The following is a 19,327-nucleotide window of genomic DNA, read 5'->3' on the forward strand; positions in this document are numbered from 1 at the left end:
ATTTCATTGTCTTCTTTATCTTCATCTAACTCATAGTCCTGGAGAGATCCATCTGGTGAACCATGTTGGGCCTGTCCTCCTTCCTGCCTGTCATTTTGTACCATAGACTCCATGGATTCTTCCACTTGAATTGTTCTCTTCTCTGGTCTAGAAGATGTACCGGATGATCTATCTCTGTTAGCCTCTTGTTTCTTCTTGGAAGATTCTCTCTTTCCAGGTCTCTCTTTCCTCTTCGAACCTCTCGGATGGAGATTGCCCTCACTGGCACATCGAAGGTTTCCTTCACCTGAATTTCTAGGATTAGGATTGCCTTCACTCACACTAGCTCCACCTTCGGCTGGTTTCTCTTCCAAAGTGAAAGTCATAGCTATGCCTTGTTCTCTCAACTTCTGATGTTGTATGTCAACCCATCTGCGAGTACAAGACAAGACTGGTGCCATCAAAGTATCTAAATCCACGACCTCGGGCTCATTCCAATCTAACCTTATTGTTTTGCTTTCTCGATCATAGGAAGACTGGATATGTCTGCCACTGTCCTGAGCTTGGTCGGCCACTCTGTAAATCCTGCATTTCCTGATGAAATCCAAAGGCAATCTAGAATGCATTTTCCGTTTCACTTCAAGATCATCTAAGAGATTCATCATAAAATCTTCTATTTGGTATTCATGCCTAAACTTTCTACCGACTATCTCCTCTAAATGTCCATGTGGATCAAAGCTTTCTCTCAAAGCAAAAGATGAAAAAGAATACAAGGCTAACTCCTTCTCTGCGTCATCCATGGCTAAAGCATTAGGACATACCTCAACTGAATTGCCCAAAATGATAGGTACTGGAACTCCATTCTGATGTCTGTGTCTGAATGCCCTCACATATGCTGCCAACTGTCTTGTTACTTCAAGTAACACAATTCTGTCTGTTGGATATCTCGGCAACATGTATGGTGGTAAAGGACATCCATGCACTCTAATATAAGTGAACTTGGGAAACTGAATGAACCAAGCACCGTACCTCTTTATGAATTCCTGTGCATCCTGAGATAATCTGTTGTGAATTCCACCTTGCAACGACCTTGTGATGTTCATTGTGAAGGTATCATTAACTAGCTTGTAGTTGCTTCCTGGCGGATGATGCAAGTAGGCATAGGAATCGCAAGCTCTGACCTCGCCGGGTCCTCTTCCAATCACTCCTCTGTGAGGTAGTCCTGCATACTCAACACTCCTAATCAAGGCATAGATGACGTATGAACTCATGTGGAAGGACTTAGTAGCCTTGAGTCTTCTCAACTGTACGTCCAAGCAATGGCTAATCATCCTAGCCCAATGTATCGTACCTTTCCCTTGAACGATCACCTGGATGAAGTAGAACATCCACTTCTCAAAATAGAAGGCGTGAGGGGCTCCTGTAACTCGGTTGAGCATGGTAATCAAATCTCTATACTCCTCCTGGAAATCAATCCTGTGCGGTGTGTTCGGGACCTTGCTCAGACGGGGACGGCTCTTAAGTAGCCAGTTCTTATTGATTATGCTTAGACAAGCATCTGGATCATCTTCGTACATTGATCTGGCTCCTTCTATGCTCTTGTATATCATGTCCCTGTGCTCTGGAAGATGGAAAGCTTCACTTATAGCTTCCTCTGAAAGGTATGCCAAAGTGTTTCCCTCTTTGGACACGATCGTTCTGGATTGTGGATCATAGTGACGAGCACACTCGATCATCGACTCAAGGCACTGAATAGCTGGAGGAAAGCCGGCCGCCTTAATGATGCCACTCTCGATTATTCTCCGGGCGACAGGTGATGGCTTGCCAATGTAAGGGACCTCTCGAAACTTCTTCGTGCTGAAGTTGCCTAAGTTTGTATCTCCAATGTTGCTCCACTTCGACACGATCTTGGTCTCCACTTCTTCGGTCTTTTGATCCTCTTTCATGAGAGCTGAACGACTGGTGGATGCTCCCGCCTTCGGGGTTGCCATACCTACACAACATTTCATAATGAGAAGCTAGATTTTGCAATAAATAACATAGATTAGAGAATAAATTTTAGGAAACTTCATGATAAGTCTTTGAGTTATCATTTCCTAAAATAAAACGATTGAGCTAGGAATTCAAAATTCAAAATTTCAAAATCTAGGTAATGACGATCAACTAATAAAACAATAAAGCAAATATCGCCATACCTCAATAGAGAGCTAACTCTAGAATGCAAAATGAATAAAAATTCGCCTAGGCAAAATTGACGTTAGATAGCTTCGATGTGATCTTCAAATCAATGTTCCTCTTATCAACTTCGCCACCCTTCAAGTATTTGACGTGATCTCTAATGCATTTGACAAATTCGCCACCTTTGGTATGTCCTTGACGTGATCTCCTCTAAATGATCGATCCTTTGTCAATTCGCCCAAGTGAAAACTAAGTTCGCACTCCTCAAACACAATTTGCACTTTCTCCTTCAAGATCGCATGTAAGAGATGATAAATGATGATGTGAAAATGACGATCTTCATCTCCCCTTTATAGGCGCTTTTCACCATAATTACCTTAGGCCGACTTATGTAAAAATAAGGCAATTTAAATGATTTTTAAATAAATAATAAAGGCCGACCTCTAAAATACCAAGCGCTCCTTTTGATTTTTTATTAATTTAATAATTAATTATTAAATGCCATCGTTATTATTTAATAAACTTCGATTTTTTATAAGGCAAAATAATTAATTAATTAATACCATGCGCTATTTTAAATGCCATTTAATTGAATTTTCAAAACATATCGAATTTTAGCATTTAAAATAAATTCAAAAATACTTGCTTTGGGCGCCAAAACTTGAAAATGAAATATACATACCTCATCGCCCTGGTCCCTGACTGAGGGACAGGAGCGATCCATCAATTTGGTCTTGGTCTTTGCATTTTTGACGCCCAAAGTCTTCATTTCCACGTTCAAATCGACATTTTAGCTGGGTCCTTCGAGTTTGATTGACTTGTTTGTGCGAAGGAATGTCTTTAAATGTAATATCGCCCTGGTCCCTTGGAGAGGGACAGGAGCGATCCTTGTCTTCTAGCTTGAAATTCATCGTTTTTGATTCTAACTCTTCGTTCATTGCCTTCCAAATGGCGTTTTAGACCCTTTGCAACTTGTTTTGTTATGATCTTCGAAGGATAATAGGTATTTTTGGCAAATATCGCCCTAGTCCCTTGGAGAGGGACAGGAGCGATCCTCATAATTTCTCCTTGACCTTTGTAAATTCGAGCCTCAATCATCTTTGTGAAGGACAAACAATGCTATTCTCTCATTCCACTTTCATTTCGCTTGAATTCCATAAGGTATTTAGACGCTGGAAGGATCATCGCCCTTGTCCCTTGGAGAGGGACAGGAGCGATCTTGAAGCTCTAGCTAAAACACATCATCCTTCAACCTTGGTTCCTTGTTCATTGCCTTTTAAAGGACGTCCTTGATCTTGCGTGAACTTGCCCTGACATGCATTTGAAGGAAAATGAAGGATCCTATGCAAATCGCTCTGGTCCCTTCCTGAGGGACAGGAGCGATATAGCCTCTTTGTTCAATTTGATGATCATTTAATGTTTAACCCTTTTGCATATCACCTTGTTATGATGCCTTAGACCTTGTGTGATCCGCAAAAACCTTGACCTCACGTGATTTTTGAGAGATTTAGCAAATATAATAGATATCGCTCTGGTCCCTTGGAGAGGGACAGGAGCGATCCTTGTGTCCTTGGTCAAATTTGCAAACTTTTGATCTTGGTTCTTCGTTCATCACCTTCCAAATAGCATCTTTGACGTTGCCTATCCTTGCCTTGTCTTGGTTTTGAGGGAACATGGGTATTTTAATAAAAATCGCTTTGGTCCTTGTCCAAAGGACAGGAGCGATATGGGCCTTTTGTACAAATTGGTAGCATTTTAACGTTCAACACCTTGGTATATGACCTTCAAAGGACGCTTTGAACCTTTTACGACCTTGTAAAGTCTTGACTTAACGTGATTTTTGCATGAATTGGCCAATATATTCAATATCGCTCTGGTCCCTTCCTGAGGGACAGGAGCGAACTGGGGGTCTTGATGTAATTCGTTCAATGTTGACGACCCTTGATGCTTTGTGCTTGATGGAGATGCCTTAAGACGTCCTTGCCACCTTGTTCTCCGTCTTAGAAAGTCTTGAATCTGGAGGAACGATAGTATAATCATTATATCGCCCTGGTCCCTTGGAGAGGGGCAGGAGCGATCCTGCTCTTGTGGGCTTTATTTCACTTTATCATCTTCGAAAACTATCTTCAACGGATTGGTAATGTTCCATTCCATTCACCCATGCCTTGGGATTCTCTCAAACTTGGCAAAAAAATCATTTAAGACAAAAATCGCTCTGGTCCCTGCCTGAGGGACAGGAGCGAACTGGGGTGTTTTGGTCCCTTGTTGACGTTTCATAATCTTCAATTTGTCTTCAACGGGTTAAAGTCACATCATTTCTTGCTCTCAAACCAAAAACTTGTTTGATCTTCGTCCAGGACATGCCCTATGAAGGATTTCGCTCTGGTCCCTGGGAGAGGGACGGGAGCTACAAAGAACTTCGCCCTGGTCCTTGACTGAGGGACAGGAGCGATTTTGGCATTCTGGGTCATTCTCCTTCATGTCGGCACTTCAAGTTATATTCATTTGGTAAAATGCATCTCCTTGGATCTCTTCAAGACGTCAAGTCGTTAAAATCTTGCAAGGACAAAGCAATATTTGATTTTGAGCTCCGGTCCTTCACTGAGGGACAGGAGCGATTTTGCTCCTACAGGCAAAAATAACATGATTTCACAAGTTTAATCAATTCACGAGGCGAAAACAAATCATTCCCAATGCCTGGGATCAAAAATCAAAAAAGTCAAAATTTGGTCCAAATTACTCAACTGGACAAAATTCACACTTCATCATCAACACTTAGACAAATTTAAGCTCTGCACTCAAAATTCCAATTGAAAATAGACCATTTTGGCGAAATCATTGCATTCAAAATTTGCATTCTTACAAAAGAAGCTCAAAAGCTCTCAAAACTGACTGGATTCTGGCCTGAAAAGACGGCAATTAAAACCCTAAGGCTTGACCCTAAATCCAGACAACTGACTGACTAACAAAACCCTAAAAACGAAGCGAAAGGCGAGCGAAAAACAAGCAAAAAGAGGGGGTCCCCATTTGCAATGGGGCGATGTGTGAAATGGTCACAACAGGTACTCAAACTTGTAGCTGGAACTTTTCTTTTTTGTAATCATCTGAGTGGGTGCTCAAATTAGGGGTTGGTGCTCCTTTGGGTTGGTGCGCATAAACTTTGTAATCAGACTATTTCCACTATGAGGCTGGATTAAAGCAACAGACTCTAGCAGCATTTCTCACCGAGGTTTTTCCCATCTTGGGTTTTCCTCGTATATCTTGTGTTGTGGGCTTGCCTTCTATGTGTGTGTGCAGATTGATTTAATATCTTTACTCACTGTTGCTTGATCTTTGTTTTAGAATTCTAATCCTTTAGAAATTTCAAGTTTTGAGTAACCACTGATTCACCCCCCCTCTCAGTGGTCCATTTATGTTCCTTTAGTACCATTCTATTAGAGACAAGATTCAAAAGGGAGCTGAGGTTCTATAGGTTATTCCATAAATTCAACAAGTCATTGATATCTTGACAAAGCCTCTTTCAAAAGGAAAATTTGAGATATTTAGAAAAACAAGGTGTGATGTAGAATGCATTCCTCAATAAGAGGGAGTGTTAGAATATGCATATTGAAGAGTCTTCTACAGTGGTTTTAGTTAGGAAGCAACATCTGTTAAATAAGGCTAGAGCTCAAGTCCTAAGTACCAGCTTTAGATAGTTGTTAAATAAGATTGGAGTTCAAGTTTTGAGCACCAGCTTTAGATAGTTAAATTAAAGTAAGGTTTTTACACATGTGCCAAGCTTAAGTGAAGTGTATCTTCAATTTAGTCTTCTCTTGTTTGAGCTTAACTATCTCTGAGTTAGTATGCAGATTCCAAGAGACACTGAGTTTGACTTGTGATAACTCTTATGTACATCCCTTATCAAGTCTATAAATTGAAAGGGCATAGGTACAGTTTTGTCTCAGAAGTTTTATTTATTTTCTGTTACAGATTTATATTCAAAATTAATGAGAACAGTAAAAACATTTTGACAGTCATTCAATTAAATTTGTTTATTTTTTTCTTCAGTATGTGTTAAATAGATTCTTGCATCTGAAATAAACTTTCATTTTGATAGCTTTCAGTTTCAGTTTATTCCTGAAGGAATTAGATATCAAGTACAGAGTATGTTTACCATAATTTAAAGAGTTTCACAGTGCATTGGTAGATGCTCCTAGGCTTCCATTTCTTTGTGCAAAAAGAACCCGTGCATGGTTAACAACAGACTTAGTTGTAGTTTATATTTCTTTAGATATAATTAACTTTTTGTAGTGAATTCGTCCTTTACATTGGAATATGTGACCTAGCAAGAAGTTCAAACTTGTTCAAATCATTACCCTGACAACAATGAACTTTAGTAGTTAAAAACAACACAAACAATAGTAGGAAAGTTCTGTAAAACACTACAAATGAAATAATACACTAGAAAACGTTATTAAACTTCACAATTGTGTTTCCTAGGCTTTTGATGATTCATTTTTCCAAGGTAGAAAAAAGCACTACCTTCTTTTGCAAACATATTGACAACTAAATAAATAGTTGATATGTTTGAATATTTGTGTGCAACTAAGTGTGCAACTGAACTCTCAACTGCGGTCACTACAAACCTCATAAGCACACTCAAAAACATGCAAGGAATTTTCATAACAGAACAGATAGTGATAATTATAAATCTCATACAGTTAAGCCATGTGTGTAGTCTTTCCTACCATTTGATATAGGAATCAAGCTGTTATATGACATCATAAATGTTTTACCATATACATTGAAAAGCATATCGTTTCAATTGAGAAGCTAAATGCAAATCTTTTTCGAGCCGAAATTGTTTGTCACCTGGAGGTTATGATTGTTGCCTGAAATGATTGGTCGTTTATTCACACCTAAGAAGAAAATGCATTCACGACAATTCGAGATGAAAGCCTGCATTGTAGCAGCTATGACATTTACTCTTTCACAATGCTCCACTCTTACAGCCTGCAACACAGAGGATATCAAATAAGCATTATTCAAGGAAATGTATGAGATCAACAAAAATGTCACTATTAATAAAATTAACAGTCATCTATAGAATCCAAATAAGTGCCTATAATTTTTTCACATCCCTTATCAGCTTCATTAACAACGAAAACCTAAAACCTCAATACTACAACAAACTCTGACATTAAAACTCAGGCCTACTCCAGACAGTGCAGAAATATCTCAAAACAAATATAGATTTACACAAATGCCGAAACCTTCTTCATAGCTGTCATAAAACACATCAACAATAGTACACTTCATAAGGTCTTGTGAATGTGTTGAACAAGAGAAAATAAAGGCTTATAGAATCATGCAAACCTAATTACCAAGCTATGGTACCATTTTCCACAGAAATGAAACTCGTACTACCAAAACAATTAGACAAATAATGTTGAGACATGGACCAGCTAGGACTCAAACCTAGGACCTTCGAACCTAGAAAATGTAATACATGACCTTAGTGAATAGAATAAAAAAATCAGGTGCAAAGAGAGATTGAAAACTTACATCAGACAATCCCTGTCCTGGCTGACTCCAAGATTTTAGCAACAACTATATACATAGCCTACACAGACATTACTATATAAAACTCAAAGAAATGCTTCTCACCTCTCTTGAACAAGAAAATAAACACTATTAAAAGGGAAAATAATAAACATTGAACAATCAACATAAGAAAAAAGGTTATAAGTTTATAACCCAATAAGATTCCAACTACATTATCCTTATTGCAACAATACCAAATCAAATAATCTTGGAGATTTAAAGAAAAAAAAAAGGACCAACTTCAAAACAAATAACAATGAGGCTGCAAAGACAAAAAGATCAAGGAACTAAACCTCAAAAACTTAATTAGATGGATTTCCAGAATTACCAAATTACTAGACACGTTCTCATTAGAGGAAAAAAAAAAGAAGTGTCAAAATGCAAATTCTTGAGTGTAATATTCCAGCAATTGCATCGGATGACATTTTCTATGTATAGTTGGTAAACACAAATACGACTCAAAAGCAGAACACTTATAAACCTAACACTGAAGTACAAATCCAATATATAGAAAATACTGAATTCAAAAAAATAAAAAATGAATAGACGTATGTACCTTATTTTTCTGTTTGATTTTCGTACACGCTACCAATAATGTTTTGTATTACCCTTATAGATAATTGATTTCCATATTTTGCATGCATATGCTATGAGTTTATTTTTGAACCTATAGTAGTGTTCCAATTTTATTATTTTCAATGTTTCATTGATAACATGTTGTTAGTGATTAAATTATCTGGTGAAGCATTACTAGTTTATTGTGGATTTTCATTACCCATCAATTAATATCTAAATCATGTTAGATATAGATGATCTTTAGTTAGATGTTATTATTATTACATGTTGCAGGTATACACTTATTTAGTTTCAAACATGATTTTGTATAATGCAATCTCATGATTTATATATAAGCCTTACTTGATTACATTCTCGTTGGTTGTGGTTTGGCTATCTTTGATTTATGCAGATACACCTAGCATTTAAACTGAGTATGCAGACATAGATTACAACAACATAGATTAATTTGTAGACAGTAGACATCGATGAAAGCATGTATGTTTGCTTAACCTGTCTCACTTGGTTTGCAAGTTAAGAGATACATCTTATTTAAAACTATAAGTCATCTATCTACGTTGAGTAGAATTTGAATTCTCATCTCATGTTTAAAACCATTAAGTGTGTTGAGTTCTTTGCATGAGATTTATTAAATATTACTTGTGTTTACATTTGCATGATTTTCAGATATGCCTTGTTGTTTTGGAACTACAAAAAATGCTATTGAGTTAAAATATAAAAGAGATTTTCAATAGTTAAATGCCTTAATGAAATAGGTATTGTTGCAAATTGAATTATTTGTATGATCGAAACAAAATGAAAAGGTTGACAGTAGTCTTATTTTTAAAAAGGTGCATGTCTTTCAAAAGAACTTGATTAAGTGGGGACAGGGATGAAAGTTTTGGTGTGGATTTAGGGATATTATTCAAAAAGGAAAAGGAATTTATGCATTTGGCACTTTTTCACTTTCCTTGTATCCTCTTGCTTTAAAAGGAAAAGAAAATTGCTTGAAACCATTGCAATTTTTAAATTGGAGAAAAGGAGCTTGGATCTTCAAAAGGAATTGCAAAGACATTTTGTGAATGTGCATCCTTGAGAGGATTTCTTCCATTTGTTGGTTGCATTCCCTTTAAATTGAGGTATTTCCTTGTATGAAAATGTAAACTTTTTTGAAAAGGAAATGATTGGTTATTCCACCCATGTGTGTGAATACATTGGAATGATGATGTTTTGTTGAGAGCAAAAGAAGGGGACTTTTTGTTGTACATTTCCTTTTTAATTTGTATATAAAAACCCAAATATACCCTGATATGCTTGCAAATTTATCATAGAATTTATTTGATGGTAAAAGTAGACTCCCCTTTCTGTTTAGAGTATGACACTTCCAGTTTTTCGTTTGAGTGCATTTTCAATTTGGGTGAAAACGCTACAAATTTAATTAACGGTGGACCTTAAAATTATATGATTCTTGGCATATTTTATAGAATGTAATGTCCCCATCCTAATTTGCTCTAGAATTTGCCCTAAAATCACAATTGCAACAAATTAGGGTTAGGATTACATCTTGCCAAATAAATATCTCTTTAATAATGTGATCCTTGGATTTTTAATCCCACAATCACATCATGAACAACATATGCACATATATATATATATATATTATGGTTAGGTAATATTGCAGACATCATTCATGAATAAATCTATGGTTAAAGCAAGGAAATTATATATTCATCATTACACAGCAAGTCTGATTTGTATGTGAATCTTAGTCATAGACAATATGGAGTAAGGAGGCAGGGTAAGGTGCCCTGAGACAGCTGTTCTCCCTCCATGCATTCCTCCACCACACATTCATGGCTGGAGATCCTTATGTTTATTAACAGTCCCTCAACGTAGAGGTTAGAAGAGAAATTGCAATAGGGTGTCCTTAGCCATTCTCTCCCTTTCACAATGTAATAGGGTGCCCTAATAGCTATTCTCTCCCTATTTGCCAATGTATCAGGGTGCCCTGTAGATGTTCTCCCTTAATTGCAGATTTCCTTCCCTCCCTAACCCAGCATGATGGATAATTATAATTATATCATTAAATGCATAGGTGCTTAGATCTGACAATCAAACCTGCCTACCATTGATATCATTATCTATCATATATTCATATATATAATTGGTATAAGTATATAGATAAGCAATATATCTATTTCTGCATGCCACAGTAATATTATTACACAGTTTGGTCTCGCATGAAAGGAGAAATTATCTTGTTATTTGATGCTGGAGAGTCAAATCTGCTCCTTACGAATTTATGATTCCTGCTGATGTATTCAAAGATCTCTTATTGTTCAAAGATGATAACTTGTGTGATATTCAATTATTCCTGATTGCTGTCCATTGATGTACTTTCCACCCCCTCCTTGAATACCGTTCTCCAATATATATCTTTACAAAGGCAGGCATGCCTTTACACAAATAGACACATTCCAAACACAGGTCACATCTCTTCAATAACAAATTACTTCTTTCTCTTAATCACCCTAAATCGCACCTCTTTAATTATCTTTATTTGCATCCTTTGAAAATTGTTATTATCTTTGCATAAAATAAATTGCACCTCTTGAAAAACAATGCCAACTATAATCAAATTGCACCCTTTAGGGATTTGTTAATTTCTCCTTAAGATCTAACCTTCTACTTGAATGGGCTTTCTTAAAATAATCGAAGTAACAATGGAAGTAAAATCACGACCAAAAATGGATTATGCAAATTGAAAGAGGATGCAGCAATTAATTCATCATTAGGCTAGGTGAGTGTCATAAACACAAGTGGCTAGAGCTGTTGAAAGAAACAGATGCATCAAACACACCATCGTGACCAAGTAAACAATTTAAATGATAATCTTGCATGCAACCACTTCCCCCATCGACACTTTCAACCCCAACATGAACTCTTGGCCCAATGAAAGCGTCGATAGCCATCTTTCCTTTCACTTTCCTTCTAGTTTGGGTACACCCCTTTGTCGACGGTTCCACAAGAACTAGGAACCAAGGTTCCTAGCATACATATGATCTCCAACAAGCAAAAGAAACAAATTTGATTCCCAACAACTAGTACAACAATTGTAATAAAAAATCTTTTTTTTTTATTATTAATTTTTTCAAAAAAATTAAATTTAAAAGTTATGATAGGATGGTACCTTGCACAATCTGCAAGATACCATGTACGCCGAAGGGTATGTGGCATTTCAAAAGACGCTACATGGTGTGCACCCTACCACACACCAACCAATGTCACCCAACTTAACTATATGCTACTATCTTGGTCATATTCTACCACTAAACAGCTCATAATACTATGAAACCACTTGTGAGGGAAATAAATAGTTTCCCACAATTTTGCTATTAGTTTCAAAGGAGAAACAAGTAGTGTTCCAATTTCAGCTAGTTTCAAAAAAATCTAAGAACAATTTTGAGCTCCTAGAGAATATTTTGTCAAATGAGTGCATATTTTGTTTACTTGCTTGGTGGCATCATCATTGCATTAGTGTGACGTCATCAACCCTTCACTCCCAAATTGCCCCCTTCACATAGTGCATTTTGATTTTGACACTAAAGACTCCATTTCTAAAATATCGTTTTGTGAGCAAATTGTTTTTGTAGAATTTCATGAGCTTTGTGGTGGTGTAGAAGGTTTTTTATTTTGATATCTATCTTTTTGAGAAAATTATAGATTCTCCCATGTTTTGTTGAGCAATTATCATTCTAGGAACTTCCAAGGTTGTGTTTGGGCTCGTATGGTAACATTTTTTGGTGCAATTTATTTTTAAAGTACAATTTTTTGTGTACTTTAAAGCAATGTAATCAAATTGATTCCATTCTATCAAAAAATTGTAATTTCATTTTTTTGGCCAACTTAGGTGTCTATGAAGTTAAGATCAAGACCATTTCACTAATCTGGGAAGTGATAGTTGTAATCGAACTGCATATAAAGTGTCAAGATCATATATTGTCTAGGGGTTCTCATGATTGTGTGAATTTGGCAGATAATCTTGTGCTTTTGTTGGATTTAGTCTCTTGATTAGTCCCCCAAACAAGGTGCCCCATATGTACTACCCTCACTTGTCCCTTTAAGGATTTTGTGCCTTGAATTTATCAAACAATTGGGGGATGAGGACTATGTTGAGAATATTACATCATTCTCATAGGATTCTTAGTGTGTCATTGTAATAATTATTTGTTAATTGATTGTGATTTATTTGTATGTATTATTAGTTCTTAAAACAACTTGTATATTTAAAGGAGTGGTTATGGAAATATAGCAGTAAAGCATACTGTTATTTTGTGTATGAAATATTCTTTTTTGCTTCTATAAACTCTCCAAAAATCTCTAATATGGTATTAAAGCAACATTCGCTCCTAGGTCATTCAGATTACTTTTATAATTCAGATCCACATGCAGATTTCATGGGATTGATTGTGAGGTAGAGACGTGTTGATCTCCTTGTCAATGATCTTAATTTGCAAGAAATTCAAGGTAGGAGAAAGTTTTAGAATGTGCATGCATAGGCAAGGGATTCACTCAACAAGAGTGAAGAGCATATTCATCAAACTCTCCAAAACATCACTTGTACATACACAACTACACTTTTTCTTGCATGCACACCGATAATAAGACAAGCCAACTATTAGCATTTGCTCTCTATATCAGACTAGAATATCAGTCGAGCATTTTCTACAACGTTGACCAATATTGGTGTAAGAGCGACATTATGGATACCTACTATTTATTCTTGCCAACAAATAAAGTAGTCGACCTTTAGAATCTCACTTGCAGATCCATCTATAAGGATTTGGTAAGTGTTTGGAGCTTTTCTACGCATGGGACACAATGATGATCATACTCGAACCTTCCAACTACTTCAACACATTGATCTATCATTTCTTGTGGAACTTCTTTAATGTAGTTCTCCATTGCCAAGCTTTGGAGAGGGATTTCATGATAGAAGAAGTATGTAGAAGCAACCTAATTTCCAAAGCTTATGAAAAATTCTATGCAAAGGAAAAATCCACTTGGTTCGTCAACATGCCCTAACAATGCATTGGACTTGTCAAACTCATTACCATTAAAATAGTGTGAGCAACCTAAACTTCTTCTATTGGTTGTTTCAACATCTAAATGGTTGATTGTTGAGTTGTGTCTATAAAGAGATTTTTGCGAGGCATTTGATGCCCATTGTGGCAATGAAAGCATTTGCAGATTAGATGTGATGGAGCAAACTTCCCCAAAAAATGCTTATCACTATCACTTAGATACTTTGAAAGCTTTTGATATTTTAAAATATTTGGTGGAGATTTAATTAGAAACTTCTTACTAAAAAAATTATATTTGTTTAAGGTTTATATGTTAAATTTTGCATTAATCTTATAAGAATCAAATATGTTAAATTTGTTTATTTGTTTAAAGTATATATGTTAACTTTTGTATTCACAACCAAGTCAAAGTGTGTTACCAATGGAGCCCAACACCTTCGACCCTATTTTGCTTAAAGGGGGACCTATTGGTGTGTTTTTTATGCACACGCAACTCAAAATAAAATACCCAAAGATATCCTATTCTCTCTTGATCAAAATCTTCTATGTGCTAAACAGACGGACTGTGTGATCACAAAGACGACTCCAAGGTGCTAGATGTAGATAATCTCAATTGGTTCGTTGTGATATGTTGGTAATCTCAAGGGGGACTTACACAATTGTTCAAGAAGTGAATCAATCAAAGAATTTTACTGATTCCTAACTTACTTTTTTTTTTGGAACGATTTTCAATAAGTTCAACTTCAATCCTACTTCTACTATGACTTGGAAAAAAAGGGCAAAAGATGAGGGTTCAAGAAGATAATTCTAACCTAAGCTAATCCTATGAACTCGGGAGACATAAATTGCAAACGTGGAATCAAAACCAATCCTTGCTTCGCCAAATTCAACAACTACACAAGGACGGTGCAATCTTCTAAGAAATTCAAAAGCTTTTCATATCACTCATATTCACCAACACTTTGAACAATGAATATAGCAATAGAAGTTAAATTTCATTTATTGGTTTAGGCTAACTTTGCACAATAACTGAAAATCATCCAATTATCAAAAGTATGAACACATCATTCCACATTGAGCAATTCCATCAAATACTTCATTCAATCTACCAACTTGAAAATGAAATCTATTCTATTGAGAGCCAAGAAACCATGCTAACTTGCAAAAGTAGACAAAAGTTCACCAACAATTGAACAATGAATTATGTCTTAGCACGTAAGAAGTATCACTACAACAATTTCTTAGAAATCTCTCCTTTTACAAATGAGAGGAGGGTTTATATAGGCACCCCATTACAAAGCAATGGCCCAGATTGATCCAAGATCAACCACCAAGATTAATTGAAAAACCCTAATTAGGGTTAATTGCAAAAAAACTCCTTCTGGCCAATGAGAAAATTACAATATTTTGGATAACCAATGAGAAAATAGGATCCATTTAATATTTTCCACTTGTTGAGTCTGGTTCATTGCCCCTGGACATGTCTAACTTGGAACCCTTGGATTGGTTGATTGATGACTGGAATGCCACCTCAGCTTGCCTTGCAGATTTGATTCCCCATCATGAAGAAGTGTTGGAAGGAAATTCAAGATGATTAGAACATTTTTCTTCATTCTCATTGTGTCTTGAACTTATCGCTCCTTAGTATGGAATTTTTTGTGTTCACCATCATTCTAAAGTTTTCTTTATGTTCGAACTAATCCTCATCTTCACTTTGATCTTGTGCTTATTAATAATCCTCCATATTGATTCTTTCTTTTAACTTTGGATTTCAAAAAGAAATCCAAGGCCGATGTAGAGCCTTTCATCCTTGTATGACTTAATCTTCTTGAATGCCTTGATGAAGTGTAAGTCCTCCTTTGTTTCATTCATCTTTGGATTCCACCTTGAAGCGTGAATGTTGTCCTTCCATGCGTTGTGGAATCATCTTTCCAACCGGTTCCTTTGCTATTGAACTTTATTTGCACCTTTCTAGAAATCCCTTCCTGAGCTGACATCTACCACCTGAAAATCATGAAAATTTTCTAAGTTATAAAAAAAAAATAAGGGGGTTTGATGTTAATTTCCAGCCTAGAGTGCAAAGTTTGAAGAAATTTTCAAAAGGATAGTTCTTATTTAACTTATGAAAATTTTGGAAATTGAAGCAATTGCCCCTAGAAAAAATAAAAAACAAGATGATTTGAAGTGAAAGTTGTCTTGCAATTAGCTTTGAAATTCTCCCAGAAGATGTTTTGCAATTTTGAACTTTTTCGACACTAAGAGCAAATTTTACACATGTTGATCTCAACCTTTTGCTTTACCTTTTGCTTGTCTTAATCCACACATGCTTCTCTTTCTCTTCACCTTGGGCGAACTTTACACTTGGTTGAAAATCTTTTATGTATGCCCAAGCGGACTTCAAATGTGGTTGGGATCTCTTCCATACATTCCAGGGTGACCTTGCTATGTGCTTTGGAAAGTTTACTCTTCTCTTGGAGCAAACCTAATGCTGCTTTAGGAACTTCCTTGCTAGCATGCCTTCGGTGATCTTTACACTTACCTGACTATGCATTTGGATAGGAAAACTTCATGAGAATTTCATCTTGATTCACTACTTTCTTGCAATCTATCAACACTTGGCCATATCTTCTTTCATCCTCCATGGGTGAAATTTTGCCTTTTGATTGTAAATTTCTTCTATGTCGCCAAATTTCTTACCTTCTCCTTGGGCGAACTATATCTTGTTTTTTTGGTTTTCACTTTTGCTTTTATCCATAACACTTTAGCAAATTTTATCCTAATTTTCAGACTTGTTTTAATCTTTAGCCAAACTTTTCAAACTCTTTTCCTCTTTCACTTAGAAGAATCTCCTTGTGCTTTAATCCTTTTACCTCCAAAGGCGAATTTTTCTCTTGCCTTTGACTTTTGCTTTTCTCGTTTTAATCCATCTCAAGTTAGCCAAATTTTCTCTTCTCAACTTGGGCGGATTTTTCCTTGGTTTTTTTTTTTGACATCCAACACTTACTTTAGCCTAACTTCTCACTTATCCACCTAGGGCAGACTTGCTATGGTCTTGAGGATAATTCTCATGCCTTAGCGAACTTCATGTATGTTCAAGGAACCTTTTTACCAAAGGGGGCAGACTTTGCATGAGCACAAGGAACTTTATGCTTCCCTAGGGCAGACTTTGCAGTAGGAAAGGGAAGTTTTCCATGCTTGAGGGCGGACTTTGCATGTGGTTGAGGAACATTTCCTTAGCATAGGGCGGACATGGTAGTTCCACAAGGAATTTTTCCTATACCTTGGTCAGACCTTGCTGGCTTCCAAGGAAGATTTCTATGTGTCAAGGCGGACTTGGGTGTGGGACAAGGAAGATTTCTATGTGTCAAGGCGGACTTCACATATTGACAGGGAACTTTTCTCACCTCGAGGGCAGACTTCACTTGCTTGAGGATTCTTCATCTTCATACCTGTTGGTGTACATTTTATCACCCACCGAACACATAATAAAATGTCCAAGGACACTCTACCCTCTCTTGAACAAAATCAAGACATATGCTAAGATTGCATGAAGATCATACGGTGACTCCAAGGCTTATATGTGCGAACAAGCGGCTTTACATTGGATATAGCTTCCTTGGTGATGTTTGCTGAAATACAAGGGGGACTTACACTCAACTAATATGATTCACAAGTTAGGACTTAGACAGATTTGATAGTAGATTTTAGCTTCTTTTTTTGGGGGGGTAGGGGAGGAGTTTTCAATTTTGGATTTCAAAAAAAAAGGGTAAAAAGGAGAAAAGTTTAGAAGTTCTATGTTATTCCTAAGAACTCGAGAGACTATAAAGATTAGGTGAAACTAACAACAACACTTTGTTTCGCCACACTAAGGACAACTACACAAAGTAAGTGCAATCTTCAAGGGTCATGCTAAAGATTTTCATACTGTGAATAATACCATCAAACAAACAATATTTATCCAAAGTCGAAGTTAAAGCATCCACAATATAAGCTCAGGCTAACTTTACACAATGAACAAAAATCATTTGTTCAAAAAAAGTATGAGCAATAATTTCACCAATCTATACTATCAAATCTTTCATTCATCTAATAACTTTGTAAAGCAAATCTATTCTATATAAAGAAAACATGAAACCATGCAACCAAGTGATAACAATAAGGATTCAAAGCAAAACGCAAATGAACTTTTATTATCAAAAAAGTTCTTAGCAACAATCTCATAAATCTCTCCACACAATTAAATGAGAGAAGAGGAGTTTATATAGAGTTCTGGAAACAAATGAAAGGCTGAGATCAATCTAAGATCAACGATCGAGATCAAAACATACCTACCCTAATTAGGGTTTCCATAATAGCAATAAGAACAAATGCATGAAAGACAAGTGGCGCGAGGAGCTATCTTCTAGGAAGGTGCATCCTTATCCTCTTTTCACAGAAGCATGTTCAATGAATCGGGACACAATAGGGCTGACCTCTTCCATCGTGACATGTGGTAGCATATTTACCTTGAACTCCATTCCATCCAAGTCATTTGCATATGTGGCAAAAGCATCCTCCCATTCCAACTCCTGTTTCTGGAAGGCATCCCTAATAGACAAGAAATTTGATGCCTTGGTAAAATTTTGTTTCAGAATTGGTCCAGTGATGGCAAAGAAATTCTCCTAAGTTATGAGCTTTAGATTTTCCACCTGCATATCATTTTCCCGAATGGTTTCTTTCCCAAGTATATATGGGGCCACAAGGAAAATCTTGTTTTGAATTTCTCTAATCTGCTCCTTAACTTTAATACCATCAACCTTCACTTTTCTGAGGACTACACTTCAAGCAACTTATGCCCAGTACCATGTTTTGAAATCATATACAACCCCTACTGCAATTACATGTTCATCAATTAATTCCTGCTTAGGAATTCCTTTCAACACCCTTAGGCATGGGATTACTCTATGTTGAATATCATGAAGATCTTCCCATGTTTGCACATCTGGAGAGCAAAGAAGAAGTATGTTCGTATGTCAACATCAATTTTTCCACAAATGTGGTAGCTTCATCACTATTGTTTGCCATTCATTCTTTGACCTCTTTAGCTATCACCAATCCCTCTTCGAAGTCTCCAATTGTTTCCTGAGGAAGAGTCAAAAGTGGAGGGGCCACTGCATCTCCTTGATCAATAAGATTGACCAAATGCTAAATATACTTCTTCAGATGCTCAATTTCCTTCTTGTACTCCCTTTTCTTCCCTATTTCCCTTCCCATTCTTGCCTTGATGGAAGTGACTAAATTGTCCAAGTGCTCAACTTCTTAACCCTTGGTGGTTGGACCCAAGTTGATAGTGGTAATTTCATACTCCTGAGGAGTAATGTCTTCCTTTGCTTTATCAACCTTCGGCACAGCAATCTAAACTGAACAACAGCTTGTTTCTTCTCTTTGAATCGTGGAAAACCTCTTGGTTGTCTTCTTTACTGCCACCTTCTCTAATTTAGCCAAGAAATCAGCCGTGTCATCTTCTTCCTGAACTTCCATAGGTGCTTTTATTTCATTCTTTCTTTTAACCAATCAGGAATTGTGGGCTGCTCAATACCTTCCTCTTCCTGATTACTTTCCTCACACAGATTATCCTCAACCCCTCCAAGAGCGGAAACCATTCCCTCTTGGAATCCCTTGTCCAAGATATCAACCTCATCATTATCTAACTCGAGTATTTATGTGTTTGAAGGAGATGGGGGTTCTTGATCCTCCTGCTGGATTGATTCAATATTTTCTTCGTGGATTGGAAAAGGAATCTTTATCTCGGCCAATGATTCATCCTCAAGAATCAACATGCTGTCCAAATTCCTAGATGTAGCAGAATGGGAGGGGGCTGATTTCTGCCTCTTTTCAGCAAGTTCCTCATTCACAATTTTCTTCCCCTTCGACCTTGCAAAGTCATCAACTGCTTCCTTCCTTTTTCT

At 36.6% G+C, this 19,327-nt stretch overlaps 1 protein-coding gene across 1 annotated transcript in view; it reads right to left on the minus strand.

Moving 5' to 3' along the window:
• LOC131070914 (uncharacterized) overlaps window positions 1-19,327 on the minus strand; it is a 112,903-nt gene that overhangs the window by 31,364 nt on the left and 62,212 nt on the right. The window contains exon 5 of the mRNA XM_058006599.2: window positions 7,009-7,149. Within this exon, the coding sequence (XP_057862582.2) occupies window positions 7,009-7,149 (141 nt within the window). The remainder of the gene's footprint in view (window positions 1-7,008; window positions 7,150-19,327) is intronic.

This window comes from Cryptomeria japonica, chromosome 1 (genome assembly GCF_030272615.1).
Source record: "Cryptomeria japonica chromosome 1, Sugi_1.0, whole genome shotgun sequence".
NCBI classification, from domain to species: Eukaryota; Viridiplantae; Streptophyta; class Pinopsida; order Cupressales; family Cupressaceae; genus Cryptomeria; species Cryptomeria japonica.